The 23,833-nt window shown below is 50.9% G+C and overlaps 6 protein-coding genes across 6 annotated transcripts; 2 read left to right on the top strand and 4 right to left on the bottom strand.

Annotated features, from left to right (window-relative positions):
* Nucleotides 1-3,877: 3,877 nt before the first annotated feature.
* On the bottom strand, nt 3,878-4,479 carry POX_h09682 (uncharacterized protein; the record flags this gene model as incomplete). The annotated part of the gene is made up of 2 exons (XM_050118431.1): nt 3,878-4,078; nt 4,126-4,479. 2 exons carry the CDS (start codon nt 4,477-4,479, stop codon nt 3,878-3,880), a joined length of 555 nt encoding a protein of 184 aa, XP_049965218.1.
* A 1,730-nt stretch (nt 4,480-6,209) lies between these two features.
* POX_h09681 (uncharacterized protein) lies at nt 6,210-12,271 on the top strand (the record flags this gene model as incomplete). The annotated part of the gene is made up of 4 exons (XM_050118430.1): nt 6,210-8,242; nt 8,302-10,588; nt 10,878-12,056; nt 12,149-12,271. 4 exons carry the CDS (start codon nt 6,210-6,212, stop codon nt 12,269-12,271), a joined length of 5,622 nt encoding a protein of 1,873 aa, XP_049965217.1.
* Nucleotides 12,272-12,856: 585 nt separating this feature from the next.
* On the top strand, nt 12,857-14,624 carry POX_h09680 (uncharacterized protein; the record flags this gene model as incomplete). The annotated part of the gene is made up of 4 exons (XM_050118429.1): nt 12,857-12,930; nt 13,033-13,074; nt 13,170-13,725; nt 13,827-14,624. 4 exons carry the CDS (start codon nt 12,857-12,859, stop codon nt 14,622-14,624), a joined length of 1,470 nt encoding a protein of 489 aa, XP_049965216.1.
* Nucleotides 14,625-14,800: 176 nt separating this feature from the next.
* On the bottom strand, nt 14,801-16,445 carry POX_h09679 (Protein urg3; the record flags this gene model as incomplete). Its single annotated transcript, XM_050118428.1, has 5 exons — nt 14,801-15,450; nt 15,519-15,692; nt 15,790-15,827; nt 15,889-16,127; nt 16,293-16,445. 5 exons carry the CDS (start codon nt 16,443-16,445, stop codon nt 14,801-14,803), a joined length of 1,254 nt encoding a protein of 417 aa, XP_049965215.1.
* Nucleotides 16,446-17,116: 671 nt separating this feature from the next.
* Nucleotides 17,117-19,162, bottom strand: POX_h09678 (uncharacterized protein; the record flags this gene model as incomplete). The annotated part of the gene is made up of 6 exons (XM_050118427.1): nt 17,117-17,725; nt 17,773-18,062; nt 18,144-18,524; nt 18,615-18,674; nt 18,758-18,815; nt 19,070-19,162. 6 exons carry the CDS (start codon nt 19,160-19,162, stop codon nt 17,117-17,119), a joined length of 1,491 nt encoding a protein of 496 aa, XP_049965214.1.
* A 1,194-nt stretch (nt 19,163-20,356) lies between these two features.
* Nucleotides 20,357-23,300, bottom strand: POX_h09677 (uncharacterized protein; the record flags this gene model as incomplete). Its single annotated transcript, XM_050118426.1, has 4 exons — nt 20,357-20,893; nt 20,959-21,040; nt 21,107-22,849; nt 22,930-23,300. The coding sequence occupies 4 exons, from the start codon at nt 23,298-23,300 to the stop codon at nt 20,357-20,359; spliced, it is 2,733 nt and encodes a 910-aa protein (XP_049965213.1).
* Nucleotides 23,301-23,833: the final 533 nt, after the last annotated feature.

The following is a 23,833-nucleotide window of genomic DNA, read 5'->3' as shown; positions in this document are numbered from 1 at the left end:
AGCCGAGCGAGCGGGGACAGAAACAACACTGGTCTTCAGCCACAGGAGCCACACGGCCGCTGGAGAGCACGGTCCATTGATATCATCATAGTGGGGCTGAATGGTGTCGTGGACAAAAAAAAAAGACGAGAAAGTAGAAGCTCTGTTCAAAGAGGCTGATCGCTGGGCGGGTTCTCTCACTAACGAGGGGGACTTCATACTGTGGACGAAGGGCAAGCCACCATCCAGAAATGAGGGCTGGATTGATGGTATTGTTTCATTGGTCGTTTTATCTTCCATTTCCTCTTTTAGATCCAAGGCGCTTGTGGCTTGAATTAGACGGGCGCTAGAAATGATTGGACAACACACTTGGTGGAGTCTACCTTGCGAGTTAGACAGCATCGGCATAGCATGACGCAGACTGGACGGCGGCCAAGTGTGACTCTGCTAGACGGTCGTCTTTAAGTTGGGAGTGTTGCTGTATCTACACCGTGCTTCGGGCCTTGTGATCTCTTCCATTGACCTTGCACTGAGATTGTGAATTAAAAGAAGTCAAGACATGCCAGAAAGCAGATCAAAGCAACAGGCAGCAAGTGTATCATTGTCGGTGTCAATGCATCGTCATCAGCAGATGAGAAAAAGCGGGAGGGGCGGGTTACATGGGTAAAAGAGAATAGGTGAGGGATGGTCATTGAATGTTGGTCGTAGACAAGAGTGATGTATTCGTTGAGAAATAATAGGTGAAATTGGTCCTCGATATACTTGTGAACAAGTACTATTGTCGAGTTCCATCCGACCAGCAGTCTGGATCCCACGTGTGAGTACCCGCGTCCGGAGTCCCTGGACCGTTGCGGAGAATAATAAATGGCAGGTTGAAGAGTAGGAGTATCCCAGAAAATGAAAATCAATAATTGCTCAAAACAAAAAAGAGAAAAAAAAATGGGAAAAACAGTGGACAGGTGTGGCTGACCAGTGGATGTCATTCTGTGGATGTCATCCAGTGAAACGTGGAAACTTGTCCAGGCGTCGCCTGGAAAATGTAACCGGGGCCCCATTACTCTCGGCTTCGACAGGACACCCGACAGATACATCAAGACCGAGAGACTTCATGACTGGGCAAGGCACACCTGGCTTCATCTGGGGGAGTGCAGCACCTGCTGTGTTAGATTTCAGCGCCCCCCCTTTTTTTTTGGTCTGGTTATCCACGGGTTGGACAGGTCTATCCTGTCCAACCGAACCGACCTCGCTGGTCACCTTAGCTGATAGTGTGGCGCATGACTACCCACTCTATCTGGTTCACCAACATGCAAGCCTCGTCGTCGAACAAAGACTGTGAGCAGCCTGGAATTGACCAATGTGAGACCTCTCTGCATATTAATTGATCATCATTACATCAGTCATCCTACCTTTTCGTGCAGTGGCCTGTCGCAGCGGTCGCTGGTCACACAGTGTGACTGGACTGCGGACACGAACAAGACAAGACCACCATGTTCCTTGTTCAATGGGCGAATATTTATGGTTGCCTGATTCAGGTTCTCTTCCTCTGCGAGCATTGTGAATTCTCCAAAAGTCTGAACAGCAATGATTCTGAACCGTAGGACAGGGCCTGGAGGTCACCGGCACCTCATCATCCATTTCGGGCATCAATTCACGTCTCGGTTCCTCCCTCGGTCGGCATTGACAGCTTCAATGTAATCTTCCGTCGAGAGAATCGAAGAACCAGGACACCCTTCTCCCCTCCAAATTACAATATTTCACTGTTGATGTATGCTGATGGACAAGGTATTGTACAATCTTCCTCTTTGACTTTCTCTCTTCCCTGCTGCGCAGCTAAGATTGGCCGGCAGTAGGTTTGCAGAGACCAGGGTACACCCCTGCTGTGGTAACGGACAGCAGTCTCATATACACCATCAGACCCGTAAGGATCCATCGATAGAAGACCGCCGCAACGACAGTAGGCAGACGCAGAAAGGGAGGAGAAAAAGCATATGCAGCCACTCGAGAGCACAGTCGAATGAGATCACGTTCGGATCAACACGATTCATCATCTTTAATCTATTAAAGTGGAACCGCATCAGCCACACACTTCATGGGCGAGTCAGCCCTGATCTCATTCGGTTGCGACCGCCTTGCTCTCATTTACTTTGCAAGGCAATGAAAAGATGAACGAGGCGAGACCAAAATTATGGAGGTCTTGCCTGAGAAGCTCTCTGCCAATGTCTCCGTCAAACAATCAAGAGGCCACCCATGCATCAACTATCTTCTCCTCCTCAATGACCAAATACACGCACGGTCGAGATGCCGTGGAGACAAAGCACGAGACATTCGGCAATGGACGGCTAGTCCACGATCTAAATAACCCGGTTGGTGTCGGTCGCTGTTGAGAATGACGTGCGACCCGTCCAGACCTCCGACCGTTAGGCGGGGGAACGTTACGGTAACTCTTCTCACGCCACCCTACAGACACATTGACACGCGGCTATGGACCCCCGCTAGAAGGGGGAAAATATTAAATCTCCGAGAAAAGAAACTGTACTTGCAGAACCACGGGACTGTTGATAGGGCCAAGGTACATGTACTTCCTACCCACTTCGGTGCGGGTGTGAGAGAGCTCAGACTTTCGGGGCGAAAGTCAACGGCGCGCAAATCAAGTTTTGGTTTCAGGCCGTGCGTAGCTCAGAGTGGTCCATTGTCACACTGTGTATTCTTTGCGTCTCAGTTTTGGCTTATGTGAGGAGAAACCCTACCTAGGTTTCAGACAGTAGTGCAGGAAATTGGTTTCTTGCCCGGTGACTGCTTCCATTGTCTGGAATCATCAGTTTGATCAGCTGGTGATCACGTGAGGAATCCACGTTTCTCATGAGTTTACGTGACCCTGATTTATCAAGCACCCAGTTCATCTGGGCCGTGGTCAACGGTTGTCTTCGAGCGCAGTCTCGCACTTCATCTACACAGCCTGTGCTGATAACACGGCGATGTAGTCTTATTCGAGATAATTAGTATGAAGTATAATTCTCTGACATACTTCGGTCTGATCATGAGTTGCGTGATACCCGGGCTCTTCTTCAAAAATGAAACTATAATTGTAAACGTCCTGGACAACCTGAGACATATACAGGTGTAGTAGCAAGCCCAGGTGCCCGGGCCGCTTCAATGTGAACGCTGAATTCCTAAGGTAGTCCGGTTGACCTGTCTCTTTAAGCTGGATCCAGGCATCAGCTTTACTGAAACTCGAGGCCCAGTTATAATTGATCACATACTGGACAAGGGAAATTTGAGACAGAAAACATTACCCAAATGTACACTCATGTTGTATTCGCGAGGTTGAATAACGGCTGGAACTTTGTACCACGGGAAGTACAATGGATGTTGATCCAATTTTCTAGAGTACTGTTGGATCACCTCAGCTACTCCATCGTTATGTGCCCGTCGCGTTTTCAGCCAGGAGGATTCGCGTCAACCCATTCCAACCTCTAGTTTACACCATCCTGCAATGTAGGAATTAATTTTGCAAAGCTGTTGAGAAATGCAGTGGATTCGTGGATGGGTCTATGGCTCTCGAGCTCATAACACTCCCCGAGGCTTTTCTGCCAGTGATTCTGGGGGGCTTCTCCAGTCTCAGTCATGTACCTCTTCCTCATTCCATCATGCAGAGAGACTGAACAAATGGAAAACATACTCATTGAATGTGCCAACAATGATGAAAATAGAAGTCTCACTAATTATAATGAACCGTATGATTCAAGACACTTGTATCCTGTATAGTGCTGAACTCAGCCAGCATCAGCGACAGCTGATTATCACCTTGAAAAGAACCACAAAGATACGCCGATAACCGCACACAACAATTCAAAATGCAATAGGCAATACGGGGGGAGGTTTCTCCTCATGATGCTCGCTAGCTTGAGCGACGAACACTCGGCTGAAATCCCAGCCCGTGAGTTGGTGGATCTCTCTTTGAATGCACGACTAGGACGGCCTCTGGATTGAGTAAGCGTTTCCCCACGAGCCCGCGAATATATTCCAAAGTCCATTCCTGATCTCGTTTGTTGGAGAACTGTGGATTCAGAACCTCACGCATCAGCATCGTCTGACGAGTCTAGGCAAAGAAGAAACGCATCGACACCAAAACTGGTGGCCTCTCACCTCATTCACTGGCGCCAAAAAGTTCTCGCTAATCCCCGGGGTGGGGATTTGCGAGGCCACGAGTTCAATGTCATCCCGGGGATCTTGATCAATGCTCTTGATCCCCGTCTGATCGTCAACGATATGTCGCGAATCGACGTCTCCGATGCGGAGGATCTCGTAATTCTCGACGTAATCTTGCAAGGGGCAGTAGTTGCGCTTGAATTCCAGCGCGTAGCCAGCCATCGGCGCGCCCACTGCTTCGATCAGTGTTCCTTGCTCGGGGTTATCCGCACCAGGTACGAAGACGGCAAAATGCGCCCGTTGCGCAGCTGCATTCCGAGACGCGATGAGGTAGAGAGTACGCGGAGTCATGGCTGGTATCCAAGGATTGTGGGAAAGTCAGAGAGGGAATGACTAAGGGATGTGTTTCTCGGCATTGTGAAAGGCTCAAAGGGCTGTAGCCATGGAGGCGATAGCGGGTGTCCAGGGCGCTGAGGAGAATTGACGTAATCATGAATCTGCGTTCCGTTCGTTTGCAACCTTGCATTGTGGACTGGCAGTAAGGCTGATTCCAGATTTGAAGATAAGCTCTCCCTCCACTGCGGGGTATCTGGAACAGAAAGGGACTGTGCCTTTCCATCGAACGGGCTTGGACGCTTGCGGAGAGAGGCAGCAGGTCAAAAGTACTTGACACGTAGGAGCGGCGCCATTCCTCACCTTGTCATTACAACAAATTAGTATTTGTGATTATATGAGAGAATGATGTTTGGGTAGTCAAGCTTTCATTTAATAGATCAAGTCGTCCTCGTAGTATAATGTCCTCAATTGTCGAGTGAGTATCTATTCCCAAAATATGTGTATGTAGAGTTTAGAGACCACATACCGCAGTCATCCGTGTAGATGTACTGCGGCCCGAAGGCTTGGCATGGTTCGTGTCAGCCTCGGCGTCAACGATGGATCAAGTGCAGCCTTGTTAAGCGCTTTTCAAACCCTGTTGACACCGCAGAGCTGTGCACCCGAAGAGTGTGTTGGCACAATAATAATCACCCCCAATCACGTTCCTGGTCTTCATGCCGACATATGTATTTTCAGCAATACAATCCGACGCCCCCTAGTTCCCAGATCCAGTGCCAGGACTACAGATGGATGCCGACATCCGACACCCTGGACTTGACACGATCTTCGGCTACCAATGACATGGTGAGGTCGCAGAAGTGCTCATACGTTATGCCACGACTATGCATCATACTCTGCCTTGAAGCGTAGCTGATCTCTAACCCGAACCATTCTAGCCATCACACTTTACTAAGAGTGAGTCACAAAATTTAGTAAACTGATCCTAACCTTTCGTTCCTTCCGCCACAGCAGGTTGAATATGAGAGACCGTCTCAAAATCTCCTAACCAGGGCATTTTACAGCGAGTTGAGTGTAGGTACGTATCTCACGATGTGGGAAATCGCTGCAACTGGATTCTGGACTTTATCCGACCTGTAAATTTACAAAGCTTGTCAAAGGAGCAGTGGCCTCTATGCATAAGATTTTCCCGGCGTCTTATCAATACATGGGTGGAAATAACACCTGAACAGAGAGGTAGCCGTCCAGTCGCACCCCCTTCGCTGGTACTGCGATTATGCCAATATGGATAGTTGCGTAGCTTGATGCAAATCTGGAGAATTCTTTCGCGAGTAGTCGTTGCATAAACCTGCTCGCTTATTAGTACTTGGTCCATCAACAAATTCCTAGTCATCATCAGTACTTTGGGCAAGACCCTTGTTGAGTTCCTTTGTATTCTTGCCTCACTTACGCTGGCTGAGGGAAATACGAGAGGCTGTGCAGGTGCTACAGGGATATTTTTCTGCCAGATGTAGGAGACTGCGTTGGCGTTTGCTTACAAGGCAGACTCCTCTAAGTCGTGTCTTTTACACTGTGCAGGAGAATTGCAGAGCCGCCTCGTCAGTGTTTGCCATATATTGTGTTGTCTATCCTCAACAGTCACACCGTGTCAAACGCGTCATTAGCTCAACTTTTCTAGCAAGTAACAGCTTTCCTCCATCGAGCATCATCCTACCTGTCACTGAATCTGTTCGAAATCTCTCGGTGACATGGCCTCCTATGCAAATAGGCGATCTTGGGGCAACTCAAGCCACCGAGGAGGATTCTACAGCTCCACGAAGCGCGATCCCACGAAACAACTTTGTGTGCACTTTCAACGTGGCAGGTGTCACTACGGTGATAGGTGCAAGTTCTCCCATGATGCGGCAAAGGCTGCTCACCCCAGGCCAGGTCAGATTGCCAATCGTGCCACCACAGCCCACGATCAAGCCTCTCGGGATCAGTACTTTGACTGGAAGAGATACCTCAGAAGGGGGATCTCGCGACAAGACAAGTCTCACGAGAAATGCGGAGAAATCTTGCGGTTCTGGAACGAAGCTCTCGAAATACTTCAAAGCGACAACAAAGATAATCATCAGTTCTTGATCAAAGACCTTGTGGATGACTCTCTTCATGGGTACGACTTTGTCTTGGCGACTACAGATGCAGGCAAAGCAGATCTGGAATCACCATCGGCTACAAGTTACGACGAACCGTTTCTCAAATTTGTAACTCATCCCGCTCTCTTGAATTGTTTGTCGGTTGATACATTTGTGGGCACTCTGTATGCGTTTCTCGGCGGTACGAATGGAGATCGCGCAATCCAATATTTGAGAGGAGTTTGCAAAAGCTGGAATGACAATCGCAACAAACGGTGTATCTCTCTCGAGCAGGTGAAGTTGCTGTTGAGCACTCTGCACGAGGTTTTGTCGCGGATCCAACGCGCTCGCTTCCACGATGAGCTTACAGCACTACTTGAATCAATTCAGGAACTGATGCACTCAATCACTGAGACATCGTCGCAAGCTGATATGGATGGTCTTGAGAGCAAATTGAGGGTAATGAGGAGCCTGATCACTAGCGCAAACGGCAATCTCTCGACACCCGCGGCACCAAACGAGACAACTCAACACAACGAAGCGGTTCTGTCAACCTTCCCGCTCGATCTACAAACACCTGGTGGAAGACACGACAACGACTTTGCAGAAATCTCCCGGATCGGGATTTTTCCGACATGTGGAGAGATTATTAGCGGTCATTCCGAGTACCTCCCTTCTACCAACTTCCTTCAGCCGCACATTCTCCCAGACCCACTACAAAGATACATCGACTCGACGTTCCGACTACTGCGACATGATGTTTTTGGCTCGTCAAAAGACATACTGCGGGACCTACTGCTGCAGGATGATTTGACACAAGCTTCAAAAATCTCAAGCAAGGACAACGCAGCGCATATCTACCTTGAAGCGCGGGTCCCGCAGATTTTTATCAACGAGAGAAAAGAGCTCGAAGCGACCGTTTCCTTCTCGGCACCCCCACAGGTGCGCAGAAAGACGTCCGGAGAGCAGTGCAAATGGTGGCAAGATTCCAATCGACTCGAAGAGGGAAGCCTAGTGTGCTTTTTGACATCTCAAAGCCTTCAAAGGAGGCTCATCTTCCTTGAAGTGACACAAAAAAATACTTCTAGGAATGAAGTCCAACAAAACAAGAGCAGTCTTGTCTCTGACAAGCATCCACCCAGTGTCAGCGTCAAGCTTGCTGTGTGCCAACAACAAGAGCTGATTTTCCTGGCCCAGCTCTATCGTCAACGCATCAGCGGCATTCTAGTCGATTTTCACGGCTTAATCCCCGCCACATTTGCCCCTATTCTGAGAAATCTTCAACGAATTCAACGTGAGGGAGACCTGGCATTCCAGAAATGGATCTTGCCCGGACTTGCAGATGACGGGGAGAGTCACCGCATACCCCCACCGGCATACGCACGCAAAATGGGGTTTCGCTTTCCTTTGACTGCCATTGCCAAATCCAAAACGGAAAATCTTGTGTTGGACCCAAACTATCCAGCCTCTATTGATACTTCGAATCTGCAACATCAGACAGGTCTCGATCTTGGTCAATGCCATGGACTCATTGCAGCGCTTACGCGAGAGTATGCCCTTGTTCAAGGCCCTCCAGGCACTGGCAAGTCATATTTGGGTGTTAAGCTCGTTCAGGTCCTCCTTGGGATCAAAAGAAATGCAGATTTGGGCCCGATCCTTGTTATGTAGGTCCAGCCCATACTTTGTCACAAAAGGAAACGCTGAACTAATGACGAGATTATAGTTGTTACACGAATCATGCTCTAGATCAGTTTTTGAAACACCTCCTTGATGTGGGTATCCAAAAAATCATACGTATTGGCGGCCGCAGCCAGGCTACCGAACTCGAAGGAAAAAACCTTCGTGTTGTCAGCAAAGCGATCGACAAGACAAGAGTTGAGTCACAGTCACTCGGAAAGTCTTTTGGAGAGCTCGAGGAGTGCATGAAAAGCGCCGAGCATGCCATGAAACCCCTCCATCAGTCCAAGAAAGGCCTTTCTTGGGCAACGCTTGAACATTTTGTGCAAGAAAGATGGCCCAAGATCCATCGACAGCTGCAGGAGACAGATGCAGATGGATTCACCATTGTCACAGGTGACAAGCTACTCGATTGGCTTGGGAAAAAGTCGTTCCGGATCTATGATAGCGATGATAAAATTGAAGACGACGATCCGCGCTTGGAGGCTCTCACACAGGCGGCGAATGCGAACATTCATATTCTCTCAGTGCGGGATCGTCAGATCCTCGCAACAAGTTGGTTCAAAATGTGGCAGAACCATAGAACCGATTTGCTTTTTGAGGCTATTGATCATGCTGCGTCCATTCGCAACAACATCAATGCAGTCCACGATGAGATCAATCGTCGCGCTTTGATTCAGGCCGACGTGATTGGAATCACTACTACAGCTCTAGCGCGCAATATTGAGACACTGCGCCGTCTGGGGACAAAAGTTGTCGTGTGTGAGGAAGCAGCCGAAGTCATGGAGGCCCACGTTATCTCGGCCTTGATGCCAGGCGTGGAACACTTTATTCAGATTGGAGATCACCGACAACTGCGACCGCAGATACAAAATCACTCACTTAGTCTCGAGACATCCACGGGAAGAACATGGCAGTTGGATCGAAGCCAATTCGAGAGGCGCGCTGTTGGTGAACCGGGTCTCGACCCAGCCCCTGTCGCACAACTCAACGTGCAGCGAAGAATGAGACCCGAGATCTCTCAACTGATCAGGACGGTCTATCCACGGCTCCAAGATCATGAAAGCGTGACGAATCTACCGAATGTTATCGGAATGCGACACAACCTCTTTTGGCTTGATCATCGGTACCCTGAAGATTCGAGAGACGATGGGAGCCGTGTCAAATCGCGCAGTAATCAATGGGAGGTTGAGATGACGACTGCTCTGGTCCGGCATCTGGTCCGGCAAGGAGAATACAAAAGCACCGATATCGCGCTTTTGACGCCATATACCGGGCAGCTACGAAAGCTCAGGGCATCATTGAGTAGTGACTTTGAAATATGTCTCAGCGAGCGGGATTTGGAGACCCTAGCTTCCGATGGGCTCGACGACTTTGAAGATGAGAAATCCAAGCCAAATGCCCGTCAGTCACTTGAAAAGAAGACACTTCTACAGACCCTGCGCCTAGCTACAGTCGATAACTTCCAAGGCGAGGAGGCAAAAGTGATTGTTGTCTCCTTGGTTCGCAGCAATCCGAAGCGCAAAGTTGGTTTTCTCCGCACCGAAAACCGCATCAATGTTCTTCTCAGTCGAGCTCAACATGGCATGTATCTGATCGGGAATGCTGAAACATATCTCAATGTGCCCATGTGGGCGGATGTTCACTCTCGACTCGCATGTGCAAATGCGGTAGGCACGGAATTAGCCCTCTGTTGCCCTCGTCACCCTGATTCACCCATTTTCTGTTCAGAACCTAGTGACTTTGAAAGGAAGAGTCCAGAAGGCGGATGCATTCTTCCCTGCACCCGTCGACTCGAGCCATGTGGCCATCAATGCCAGGCTAAATGTCACTCAACGGTCATGCATGACGGCTTCGCTTGTGGGAAGCCTTGCCAACGAATCCGATCCACCTGTGACCACGAATGCCCCAAGCTCTGTGGAGAGAGTTGTGGTCCTTGCATGGTGAAAATCGAAAACGTGGAGCTTCCTTGCGGCCATATCAAGAAGACAGTCTTTTGTCATCGGATGTCACACTTGAAAGACATCAAGTGTGATTTTGAGGTTGAAAAGCTTGTGCCAAAATGTGGTCATACAGTTCAGGTCGGCTGTTACAGAGATGTCACTTCACCCATCTTTCGTTGTCCCACACCATGTGACGCAATTCTTAGCTGTGGCCACAATTGCGTTGGCACCTGCGGAGAATGTCTGGACGAGGTCATAGACGGGGAGAGAAAATACGCACATACAGACTGCAAGAAAATATGCGACCGTCTATATGGCGGGTGCAATCATAGATGCCCCAAAGTGTGCCATTCTGGCAAGAGCTGTGGTCATTGTGAAGCAAAATGCGAGGTAAGGGCACTCTTTCTACTCCTCGTTCTGGGAATGTGTCTGACGTACAAAATCTCCTGACCAGGTCGAATGCTCACATTCACGCTGTGACTTGAGCTGCGGAAAAGCATGCGCACCATGTATCGAGCCATGTACTTGGTCCTGTGAGCACCAAGGGTCCTGCTCAATGCCTTGCGCGGCTCCTTGCAATCGACTTCCATGCGACGAGCGATGCACGAAGCCCCTCACGTGCGGCCACCAGTGCCCGAGTCTTTGCGGTGAAGATTGTCCTCAGCATCTGTGTCAAAAGTGCGGTAACAAGGGCGACGTGCGTGTCGACCTTGTTGAGCTCAAGACTTATTCCGAGATCGATCTCGATGAAAGTCCCATCATTGTTCTTGGATGTGGGCATTTCTTCACGAGTGAGTCGGTCGATGGAATGGTTGGTCTGGATGAAGTGTACACGAGAGACAAGACTGGAAAGTTCAATGGTCTGCGAAACGCCTCGTCTTCCCTTGCAGACAATGTACCATCATGTCCGGACTGCAAACAGCCCATTCGTCAATTCGTGACCAAGCGGTACAATCGGGTGATCAATCGTGCTGTCATGGACGAGACCTGCAAGCGTTTCCTGATTGACGGTCGCACTAGGCTCGGAGGTCTTGAATCTGTCTTGGATAGAATTGAAGACGAACTCAAGTCTGATCCTGCGAATTTTTTGACGGGAGATACACGGCATAAACAGTGTGCGAATCTAGCGGGGATGGCTTTGGTACTCGGCAGGAACACGGCCATCGAGAACCAGCCGAGCAAGCGACTCATGGATGCCATCATCACCTGTCAGAAGTCATCCGAAAGTGATATTGCCACTCTTCTTACGAAAATGAAGACGCTCAACATAGCACCACGAGATTCAGACAACCAGATCAGCCTCGGCGCACGTCTACTTCATTTCAAAGCCAAGGAAGTCATTCGCAGCGATATCATTAGATTGATGGATTCAAACAAAAAGTCTCTCCATCCACCCAGGATAGAATCTAATCTCACACTATCTTCTTGGACGAGGCTTTCCAAAGGATGCAGGGATTTAATCACCCAGGCCAACGACGGACACTTCTTCCGCATTTCTATCGAGGCGACCATCATCTATGCCAAGATTATCCAGCTGGAGGCCTGGTATCGTCGCAATGGCTCAAAACAGGGCACGTCTGACTCCGAGCCCAACCAAGAACCCGAACCAGAAAAGATCGAAGATCGGCTGCAGAGTACCCGCGATCTTCTCGCCGCTGCGCTGGAGCGGTGCAACACAATCGGAAATTGTCTCGATCTTCAAGTTAAATTACAGGAGATTGTGCGTCTTTTCGAAGGTCCCAGATACGAGACAGTCACTCCGGAAGAGCTTCAAGCGATCAAGACGGCTATGGTTAGCGGAAGAGGAGGAATTGCCACCCACTCTGGACACTGGTACAATTGCGCCAACGGCCATCCGGTAAGTAGATATCCATCGCTGGGATATGACAGTTCTTTTTTATTTTTTTAATAAGCTGAGAGCATGGTGTTAACGAGTTTTCTTCGGGGCAGTTTGCAATCGGAGAGTGTGGCATGCCGATGGAGCAAGCCAGATGCCCTGAGTGTGGAGCTCCGATTGGAGGGCAGAATCACACGGCCGTTGCGGGTGTGACTCGCGCGCGAGAAATGGAGTAGACTGGATTGGATGAACGCGATGTTTTGAATGTGTTGACATGAAGCAAGATGGCTCTTCTTTATCTCTTTTCGAAATATCTGAATATTGTCGGCGAACTGCAAATTAATGTTTTTGGGTAAAGTTGAGTATAATGGCCTTCATGAAGGATGCCTAAGGTTTGCACCCGACTGCGCAAGTGCGGGGAGAGGGAGATAAGATAAGATCGTGAGCTTATCAGTTCTGCTTGTTGTTTGAGGGTGAGAAATGCCTCGGTTGATCTTTCTACGTCTTATCAGCAATATGATTACACCCACTTGAGAGGGTAAATGATTCTCTTTTTGGGACAATTGCTTTATCTCAACCAACCTTGACCACCTGAAACATCCTCATTGGATAAATTCCCTCAGCAGATGGAGGCCAATGTAAGCTGTCCACTTGGCCTAACGACCCCGCTCGCCCGCAGTGCGATAAGCGCTTCTTTCCTGCGGGGACAGGACGACAGGACACCAGGCACGACCATTTGATTGAAACACTCTTGGATTTCTTATTTTTTCACCCTTGAGCACACTTTCTGGTTGCGGTTGAAAACTCAACATATGACCATCATGACAACGGAAACACTTCCAATTTACCACATGTGGTTGGCAGGGGAAGAGAAAGCCGGATTAGAAGCAGACCTGTGAGTCAGTCAATACTTTTGGGAAAATGGATAGACGAGTCTTTCCTCTTTCCGCGGTGATAATCTGCGATCTCTTGTTGAAATCCACCTTTTGTATAACAGATTACCTATTGAAGATCCGGCCACAGGGCAGGTATTTGCGCAGTAAGTGCACACGCAACCCTGTTTTCTTTTTCTTTTTCCATCCTTGCAATCCACTCATTCACCTTCCACTCGTGTGTGTCTTCACGCCCTATTAGTTGCCATTCTGCCTCCGCTCAAGATGTCGAGACCGCCATCACGACAGCCCACGAGACTTTCAAATCCGGCATCTGGTCCCGCGCCAGCCGCCACCATCGAGCCGACATTCTCGACAAATGCGCCACTCTCCTCTCCGACTGCCTGCCCGAGCTCATCAAGCTCGAAGTCCGACAAACCGGACGCGTGATCAAGGAAATGCAAGCCCAGGTTCCGTCCCTGATCCGATGGTTCAAGTACTACGCCTCACTGCTCCGAGTCGAAGAGCGCCCCGTCCTTCCGACAATGGGCAAATTGCACAATTTTATCGATCGTGTACCTCTCGGCGTCGTGATTCAAATAACCCCTTTTAATCATCCGCTCTTGATCGCCGTGAAGAAAATCGCTCCTGCACTGGCAGCTGGGAACAGCGTGATTCTGAAACCGAGCGAATTGACCCCGTTGACGTCGATCTTGTTGGGCAAGATCCTTGCGCAAGCGGGTATCCCGGCCGGGGTATTCAGTGTGCTTCCTGGTCTGGGAGCGACGACGGGGAAAGCGCTGGTTTCGCATGGTCTGGTGAGAAAAGTCGATGTGACGGGGGGAACGGTGGCGGGGAGAGCGATTGGATCGATTGTCGGTGGTAATTTGGCCAAGTATACTGCTGAATTGGGGGGAAGGCACCTCTGGTGGTGTTTGATGATGCCGATCTTGATGTGGCGGTGAATGGGATCGCTTTTGGAAGTTTCATCGCCAGTGGACAGACTTGTATTGCTAGTACGAGGATTATCGTGCATAGCAAGATCCAGGAGCAAGTCTTGCAGAAGCTTCGGGTGAAGATTGAAGGGATTAGAAGGAGAATCGGCAGTCCGTCGAATATCAAGTCTGTCATGGGCCCGCTTGTATCGGAGAAACAACTACTTCATGTGGAGAGGGTGGTGGAACAATCGCTAGCGAGCGACGACGCAGTTGCTCTGACTGGTGCCAAGCGCATGACCGGAACTAGTCTGCTGGATAACACCGACTTGTCGGCCGGATACTTCTACGAGCCTACAATTCTTGTTTCCGCGGATGGGAACAAAAGTATCACGCGGACAGCGATCTGGCGCGAAGAAGCATTTGGGCCGGTGATTGTTGTTGTGGCCTTTGACAACGAAGCCGACGCGATTGCTCTAGCAAATGATACTGAATTTGGGCTCGGGGCCAGCATCTGGACCCAGAATCTATCTCGGGCATTCCGCGTCTCGGAGCAGATTGAGGCGGGAATTGTCTGGGTCAACACGCATCATCGAAATGATCCCAGCAGTCCCTGGGGTGGTGCCAAATCAGCCAGCGGTGTTGGCAGTGAGAATGGACTGGACGCCTATCATGCCTATACAACGACTAAGAGCACGATTATCAATTATGCTCCGTCGAAGGAATCCATGACGACGGACGATTGGTTTGGAGAAGAGGCTAGGAACGCGCGGTATGGTTGAGATGGTCAGGTTTATTCTTGCTAGTTTCAGAAGCTAGAAATTTTGAAAAGGGAACCTTGACGCAAGTAGGAACAGGTGCAACTTGATGGCATCAATATAGATTGGAGGATCATGCCAGCCTCAGGACTATATTTTATGCTCATATGAGGATTCATTCCGTCAGATACATCGCCTGTCTAGAACAAAGTCCCATCTCCATCAATCAAGATCGGACTCGACTTGCTCTCTGGACGATACTGGGCCGCTAATTCACGCCCTGATTTCCATGAGCCAGCCTCCAGCATCTGCGGCATGCTCAACGTCACCCCTTGATCCGCAAATCGTGCACTGATCAACTCATGTAGCTTATCCAGCAGCGCTACCGTCATCGCGCGCCATTCCACAATCACATCGCTGGTGGCTTCGAAACTAGGGAGATTACCCCGTGAAGACGCCAGACCGGTGTCCAAAGCCTGTGGTTTCAGCTTGAGAACTCCCAAGTCTACGAATAGCCCCCCGTTGCGATACTCGGGAAGACCGGTACCCTTTTCGAGATTTTTCCACTGCATGTCGAGGACGCGCATGAAGGGAACTGTGAGGGAGTAGGCGAGCCACTGTGTGAGCTTGTGGAATGGGGCAATGTGGTGAGTTTGATTGTTGTGGGTGCTAGTATCCTTGCTGCCATTGAGATTGGATAGCACTTGAAGAGGCCAGGCGTCTCCGATGGGAATGTCTGCGATGCGAGTGCGGTTGCTGGGCCAAGCGGGGAGGAGAGTTTCTTGGAGGATTTTCCAGAGCATGGTGAAGTCCAGACTCTTGGATGGACCGGCTTGTCGAACCAGGTAATCTGAGGATGTCAACGTTTGTCTAGCTTTTTGTGTAGATAATTCCAAAAATAAATGCAGCGATACTCACCGACAAGCTGGCCCGGTCGACCCTGGGAACCAAAGTAATCGGGCAATTTCATGAGTGACGAGCCCACTCGCTGGAGCAGTTCGACTCGAGATGCAGCTCCCACGAGCGGATTCTCCTCTGTGATCTGGAAGTGTCGTTTGAAAGTATCGACATCAAGAGCCACCAAGGCTTGGCCTGTAGAAGATGCAGGGAATGATTAGCTTGGCTTAATGAATTCAATTTTCGAGACCGATTACCATCATCGCCAAAATAGCCGTAGCCCAACACTTACCATCCACCAACTCAACCTCCACATCTCCACCAACTTTGCTCGCAAAAGCCCCCGCTTTGAACATATACAACGCCGCAACGGCAATCCCCTCACTCCTACCGTACGCCTGGCCCGCACTCCCCGGGCTCCTGGAACTTCCACACGTCGCCAGCTCCAGCGTCCAACAGCACCGCCACAAAGAAAAGGTCGATCAAACGACGGGTCACTTCAAGCTGATCCCAGCCTTGGCTCTCCCAACGCTGGATCAAGCTGGATACGCGGGATACGCCGCCCACGTCGAAATGCTGCCATCGACCGTGTGGGGGGATCTGGTCGTACTTGTCGGGTCCAAAGTCACGCTGTCGGATGCCTTTTGTTAGTGCTTTGACTCTCATACCATATTTTTCAATATCCTTATGATACAAAATATCATATAACTGTTTCTGTCTTTCACTCCCGAACAATGAAAATGAGATTCCAAAAAAAAAAAAAAAAAAAAGAAAGGAATAGCCCAAGAACCCTACCGAAATCACCCCAGCGACATAATCAGCAACATCGCCCATCTTTGACGCATCATAGTCAAAATGAAGCAATTGATTCTTCTCCGCCGCGCCGAGAACAAGGTGCGCCCGTTCACGGACAGCGTCGAGACCCTTGAGGTATTCGATGTCGCTCATGGTGTAAATTGGTGATGTTGGAGACCTTTTTTCCTCGTATCTAATCAAAAACGAAAAGACAAGGCAGAAAGCAAGAGATCAGATTGCTCAAAGATGATTTGGAGAGACAGGGTGAGAAAGAAAAAAACAAGGGATGAATTCCAGAACCGAGTTGATGAGAAGGTCAAATGTCGCAAGTCTCGTGATGACTTTTGTGCCTCACTGCGGGCTTTCCCCCGCACGAGAAAGCGACTCTCCGCTCTTATCTGCAGGGCTGATCCGCGCCGACTCGTCCGCACGAGGAGAATGTATGCCTTGTATCGGAAGCGTGTACAAATGAAGGAAGGAATGAAAGGAGCATTTGGATCTTGAAGTTGATTTTTGCAGAAAAAGTTGTCTGACGTTCGATTTTCATACATCGTGTACCGAGAACTATGTGACATTTTATCGTGGGACCTCTGCTCCCTCTTCCTTCACCGCGATCTTGATAACCTGCATATTCGAAAACGATAAATAGTTTCAATGCTGTCAATGCCTTTTTTCCACTTTAATAAGACAAGATAGGAGAAAAAAAAATATAGTACAAGGGTATTACCCTGTCCGAAAAGCGGGCGGTCTTTACTTTTATACATGCCTCTCCCTCGTCTCCATCCTCTCCTCCTCAATTAACGTCTTCTCAATTCCCCCTGCGTCTACGCCTCTTCTTCATCTCCTTCTTCTTCCTCCTCCTCCTCTTCTCCTCCCTCCGTCACGCCCGGCGCACTAAAAGACCCCAACACCACCGCCGCCACAACACACAACAGCCCCAAAACAAGCGTCATCATCTTCCAACCCGCCGACACTCGGATCCCACCCGCCAGAACAGGCCCGATCAACTGACCCCCCGCAAAGGCCATATTGAACAGCCCGTAGCTCTGGCCCACGGGGCTGGTGTCGCCAAAGGCGCCCGGATACCGCGCTTCAAATTTGCTGGCCGCCTGAGAGACCTCGGTTGTAGCGGTGATTTCAATGGCCGCGATACAAAAGCCCTGCAGGAAGAGGAGGATGACGAGCAGGACAATCTCAAAGATCCGCTTGCGCTCGACGAAGCGCAGGCAGATCCAGCAGACGGCAGCGAGGAGGAAGCAAAAGATATAGGGGATGCGGGCGCCGGTGCGGTTGATGGCCTTGCCAATGTAGACTCCGCCGGCACTGGGCAGGGCACCGACGACGAAAATGAGGCCGGCCCCGCTGGAGGACCAGTTGAATGTTTTCATAACAAAGAGTGGGAGGGTCTGTGCAGGTAATATAAGCGACTGGCCCTGGAGGATCAAGCATGAACGTGGAATGTGAAATATGGCTAACTTACAGTTTCGAGTGCCGAGAATAAGATCGATGTCATGACCGCAGCTAGAATAGCAAGAGGGAGACGTGACGAGGTAAGAAGATCGAAGATAGTCGCTTGTCTTTCCCGGTGGAAGCGAGGCGCTTCGATGCTGGGATTGGAATATCGGAACAGAGGTCTTCGCTCCGTGAGCGACTCCTCGTCGGAGGATTCGCATTCTGACTGCCCTGGCTCCGGAGAAGAAAAGGTCCCGTAACAGGCGGACTCATTCCCATCGTCTGTGATTTTCTTTCCGGCTTGATCATTGGATCCGCCTGTGCAGACAATATGGGTCAGTGTCAAGATGTCTCACACCACGCAGATACAAAAAGGTCTCTTCTGAGTCATGGGCCTACCTGGACGTTCCAACATGGCAAACCGCAACGCCACATCCACCAAGATCAAGCCCGCCGGCACAGCAAAAGTCGCATAATACCCAAACTTTTCAAACATGATCCCCCCAATCGTGGGGCCAAGCAGTGCACCCCAGGTCAACGCAATCGTGGTTTGGCCCATGGCCTCGGCGACTCGGTCCTCGGGGACGTTGTCGGCCACGATGGCCAGACCAACAACCCAGACCGCCGCTGCCGAGAATCCTTGCAATCCTCTTGCAACGATGAGAGCGGGCAACGAGCGACCCACCACGAAGAGCAGCGTAGAGGCACCCAGGGCGACGAGCCCGACAATGAACGGGAGTTGGCGTGCCCGACTGTGATCGGCGAACCACCCAAATAATGCTATCGAGATATCAGCATTGAGATTTTTTTTCCCATAATTGCTTGCCAAAGGACAAACACCGAGAGCAGAATTCAGAGGATTCAACTCACGCGACCCGACGAGAAGGGAAGCACCGTATACGGCTAGTAAGACCGATACCCATTTTTGTGCTGAAATACACCAGTTGATGATGTTAGTTCAAAGTGGTCTGCTTCGGCCTATGCAGCCGCGATCATTGACAAGGGCAGCGTACCATCTTCAGGTCTCGCTCCAGCACGATCCACCAAAGCAATGGGGACAATGGGCACAATCTGCGACAATCAAATCAGCGACTCGGACTCGACATGACCTCACCCTGAATCACTGGAGAGGGAATGCAGTTCAAACCTATTTCAGTTCGTTCCATGACATACCATTCCATAAATAAAAACATCCTGCAGTCATGATCGGCGGTCAGTCAACATGTTCATTGAACCAGCAAGTCCAGGAGACTTCTTTTCAATTACGTCCCATCAAACGGAACAGAAATAATGAGAGACCGAATAGAGACAGCGTAGAAACATACCGTGAAAATCGCAATGGAAACCACAATGACGATAAAAGTCTCCGACGACCGAACTTTATGAAGCCATTGCGCACGCTTACCGGTACACTCCATTTCTCTTCCCGGAAAAGAGGGAGCCAGACTGATTTATACCAAGCTCAGTGGACCAACAGGATCATGTCTTTGCGCGTGCAGTCAAGGGCAAGAACTGGAGCTCCAGATATCTCAGACGATGGCTGTACTCGTAGTCAGCCGGATGTGGTACCGTCCAGATGTAGCGAGCCGGCCTAGGAGGGAGAAAAATATGGACTATGGATAAGGGTCACAAGATAAGGAATCAGATTGGATCCAAGCGGGGGCACTTTGCAACATCAGTGGTGAACCCTCTCTTTTTTTTTTGTTTCTCAAAAGCAGAACCAGCCAGGCGTGGAGCAGGTCTCGGCTCGGGGACGGAAAGCGGAAACCGGAAGCGCGGCACAGGAAGAAGGACGAAAGGCTGTTTGCACTGCATTGATGCCTGATTCGGAGGTTGGCTGGAAATTGGGATGCCTGAATGGGTGGAACTGGGCCGAAAGGGGGATGGCGCCAGCGGGGACCCTTTTGGGAAAGAGAGAGTGTTTGCGGGTGAATTGGCTGGCTGCAGACTAGACCGGGCGAACCTTCAAATTGAGGATGCGTGATAGGATAAAAGAATGAGAGAGAATGGCTGGGGGATTGGAAACTGATCGATGATGATCCCCAGTGTGATACTAAAGGATGCCCTTTTTCCCAGTCGGTCACCCAGGGAGGGATAAATGCTACTGGATATGCTGCAGCGATCATCGGCGATCCAAGGCGTGGTTGGATCACAATTCCCTTCTGTAAGGGGCGGTCGAGCAGTTCTCGAACCTGACCGAATTGGATATCCACTTCAAGTGTGTGACTATGTAGGACTTTTGATGCGCACACCACGCCAAGTCGATTAATCATTCATTTTGATAAGCAATAGTAGCCACGCCAAAGCTATGCAAGGTGACGAGGTAAGTATGTACAATGATGAAGCAAAAGGAGAAGTGGAGGGGTGGTCAAAAAAAAAAGATAAGGATGAAAATCAAAAAGGTTTGCCGTGCGCCCGTGCTGATGAAGAACCTTCCCAACAGGATCTTAAAAGAGGTGGTAAATCGTACAGAAGCAAGGTGATGGTGGTATATGAGAGAGATAGGGAAGAATAAAATGTCAAGCAGAAAGATCATTGAAAAGTGAGTTGGACTCCCAGGTGACATGGGAAACACTCGAATTCAGACTGATCGCAGGTGGACAGGAAATATCTCAGTGGCCGTCGTGAGAGCTGGGCCATGACTCGTGTGGCTTCTTCGGTGCCAACGGGTTGAACTCGTAGCGGTGCCAGTTATCGGTCACCCACCACTGAGCTGCCTGAGCCGCATCATGCACCCACTGCGCCGTGTCGTCACCGTGGTCGGCCTGCACGGCTTTGCGGAGGGATTCAAAGTCGAAGGCCTTGATCGGATGGACTTCCTGGGGGTCTCGGCTGAGATCTGTGAAGCGGAATTCCACTTCGGGAACCAGAGGGACGACGAGTCGGTAGGGGGCATTGGCCGCACGCATGGCCACGAGCGAACCGCCAGTATTCATGACGGTGAACTGATACCAGGGGGTCTGGTCGTTGTGGGTCACGATCGGTCGGAGGATGGATTGACCTTCGTACATCGGGAGCAGATCGCTGACGGCACGGCTGCCCTTTTGGTCGAGGGAGCCGGAGTGCTTGAGGAGATCCAGGATGGTGGGAAGAATTTGGATGGAGGTGACTGAAGCGTTGAGTTGAAGGACAGGAAGGCGAGGATTGGCCTAGAGCGTACTTGTGTTAGTGTCCGACTGCGGAGGAGCAGCCAAGGGGAGGAAGAGACACGTACAAAGACCAAGGGCACGTGGAAGTTGGTCTCCAGCGGGTTGTCGTAGGGAGTGACGTTACCATCTTCCACGAGGGAAATACCACTGCAGGGCATCAAGTCAGCGGGGTGGGTTTCTCAAACTGTGCGTGATGGCCGAGGCATAACTTACTGGTCTCCCGTCATGACGACCAGGGTCTCGTTGGCTACTCCGGTCTCCTCCAGAATGTTCAGGAAGGTCTCATACCAGTGGTCGTTGAGACCCTGGGTATTGAGGTAACGATTGAGGTCTTCATTGCCACCCCCAAAGACATTCTTTTGCGGCCCGATCAGCTCCTCATAGTGGTGACCCGGCGTGTCCCACGGGTGGTGAGTGATGCCGGTCAGATGCGTCAAGAACAGACGCTCGTGATTCTGCTCGGCCTTTTCGATCGCGTGGCGGAAGTAGCCGGCAAGGCTGGAGTCGGGATATCCCCAAAAGTTAAACTTCTCCGCGGTCCAAGAGGTGTCGTTGGCATGTTCCTTGTCAATTGACTCCACCGTGACGATGTTCTCGGGCTTGAATCCGAGCGCCGGGGTCAGTCGGTCCTGATGGTCGTAAGTGTCGGTGATGGACTGCATGAACGCCGGGCGCCAAGGCCAGTGAGTGAAATCCTTGCTGTGGCTGTCGTTGGTCAGCGTGCTCAGCATGTCGAGGATGTGCGGCATGCAGGGCTGATAAATGTGGTGCTCGTATTCGTGGTTGAAGTCGACGACCAGCGGTTCCACACCGCATGTGGTGGCCTCGATACTCTTCAAGGTAAAGGTACCTCCGGTGTACGAGTTGTGCATGTTGATCCCACCGTAGGGCTTGATCGTCTCGTTGCGTTTGAATCCAGATGGCTGTCCCGTGAGACGCTCGGCGGTACGGGTCAGGTTGACCAGACGATCCTGAACCGCCTGGGGGAATTTGTTACCCTTGTAGGATTTCTGAAGACGGTTCCACAAGTAGGAGTTGTTTCGCAGTGGGAAGACGTCGTAGCGTGTGCTCTCCATCTTGAAGACGAAGATGTGCTTGATCTTCACATCACCGCTGTCAAGGGCGGTCTTGATGGGGGCCAAGATGTCTAGGTCCAGGTTGGAGATGTGCAGCGGGTCTTCGGTGGAGTTGTAGTGCGAGTAGCGAGACCGGTCTTCCCAGTCACGGAAACCGGGGAATGTGCCCTTGGGCAACCAGTCGAATTCGGGCACCGCCGTCAGAGCGGTGGTCTTACCATGCAACGCACGCTCCGGGAAGGCCTTGGCCAGTGCATTGTCTGTGTCCACACCGGAGAAAGGCGTGATGATGACGGTCTGTGAGAGGAATCCATAGGAGGAGATCGACGGACGGCACAGGCGCACAATGAAAATGTACACGGCGGGCACGATGATCAGTGCGCGGGTAAGCCACAACCTCCAATTGAACTGGCTAGCCCAGTGAGCGCCCTGGTGACGAAGATTGTCAAAGGCCTGCGTGGGATGGCTCAGGAGCGGAGCTCCACTCGCAGTCGTCTTATCTTCGGCTTCATCGTAATCACTCAACGGGACAGCCTCGTACAGCTTCAGTCTCTCAAAGACATCTCGGCCTCGGCTCGAGCGACTGAGAACCTTGTGCAGGCCCGCCTTGGCATAGGGAGCCACCGGCTGTACTAGGGCCTTGATCGTGGCGCCCCAGATTGCGATCATCCCATCTACTCCATTGTAAATCCACGGGGTCATCAAGGCTGCGGCGACGAAGAACAGTGTGTCCACGATCGCCAGGCCGGTCAGGCCGGTCATGAGGGTGTTGATCGAGGCCGGGTCCCGGTTGAACCCACCCGCTTGTCGCCAGTGAATTTCCGCGCCGGTGGTGAAAAAGAAGGAGATATTGGCCGCGGCCATGGTGGACAGGGCCAACCTATTATGGTGTCAGCATTGCTTTCGCCGGGAGTGAGAGAGCATCCGGACAGGATTTCCGGCGCAGGGACATTCACTCACGAGCCAAGAATAACCACAGTCGAGGTGAGGGACCGAAGCCATTTTCGCTGGAAATTGTGGGCGAGGGCAAATGCGAAGAGTAAGAACAGAATGTCTTGCACGTAGAAAGTCGGTCCCCAAAGGATCATGTCGCCCAGCTTGATCGAGTCGGCATGAGCGTAGATATGGAGGGTTTTGGCGCTGAGAATGGAGACGGTCAACAAGCTGTACCAGAACTTCCGCGACGACTCCCAGGTGAAGGCGGCTCCGCACGCTCGCGCCGGCAAGACGCAGCAAAAGTAGTTCAGGTAGCTCCGAGATCGAGGCTGCGATTCTCCGAGCATGATCGCAGAGTCGCCGGGGGAGCCCCACGAGGAGCTGGGAAGACGCATGATGATGACGAGTTGATGCTGCTCAGGCCGACATGGGGTGATTTCTGTCTCCCGCTATGTCTCGATAGCTTTGAGGACTATATGCGGAAAGGCGAAAGAGCGCGTGTGAAGGTATGTGATTATTGCTGGTGGGCAACTCTTATCCAAGATCATCCACTAACGATCCCACCACGAGGAGCAAACATACGAGGAAGGGAAGGAAAGGGAAAAAGGAAGAGGGATAAAAAGCAAAAGGAGATCCCAGTCAAGGCAAAGGAGCTAGACGAAGTATTTGGCTCGAGCGCGAGGTCTCCTTGGGAATTAATACGGAAATTTAGGAACCCTTCGCAAATCTGGGGGAAGATGACCGAGAAAAAAAAACCGCGCATGGCCACTCAGCCTCGGCCAGCCCGGTGTCTTTCTTTTACCGTCACGCTTCATTTCTTCACTTGGGGGGTGGTTCTCCATCACTGCTCTGTGCTACTACTGAGAAGATTTAAAACGACAAGGCAGCACACCCTCTCATTGGGGGCCAGCGGGGCTCCATTGTGTGT

This window comes from Penicillium oxalicum, chromosome VIII, assembly GCF_001723175.1.
Source record: "Penicillium oxalicum strain HP7-1 chromosome VIII, whole genome shotgun sequence".
Taxonomy (NCBI): domain Eukaryota; kingdom Fungi; phylum Ascomycota; class Eurotiomycetes; order Eurotiales; family Aspergillaceae; genus Penicillium; species Penicillium oxalicum.
Note: the sequence above shows the minus strand (reverse complement) of the source record. Positions and strands in the feature narration are given on the sequence as shown.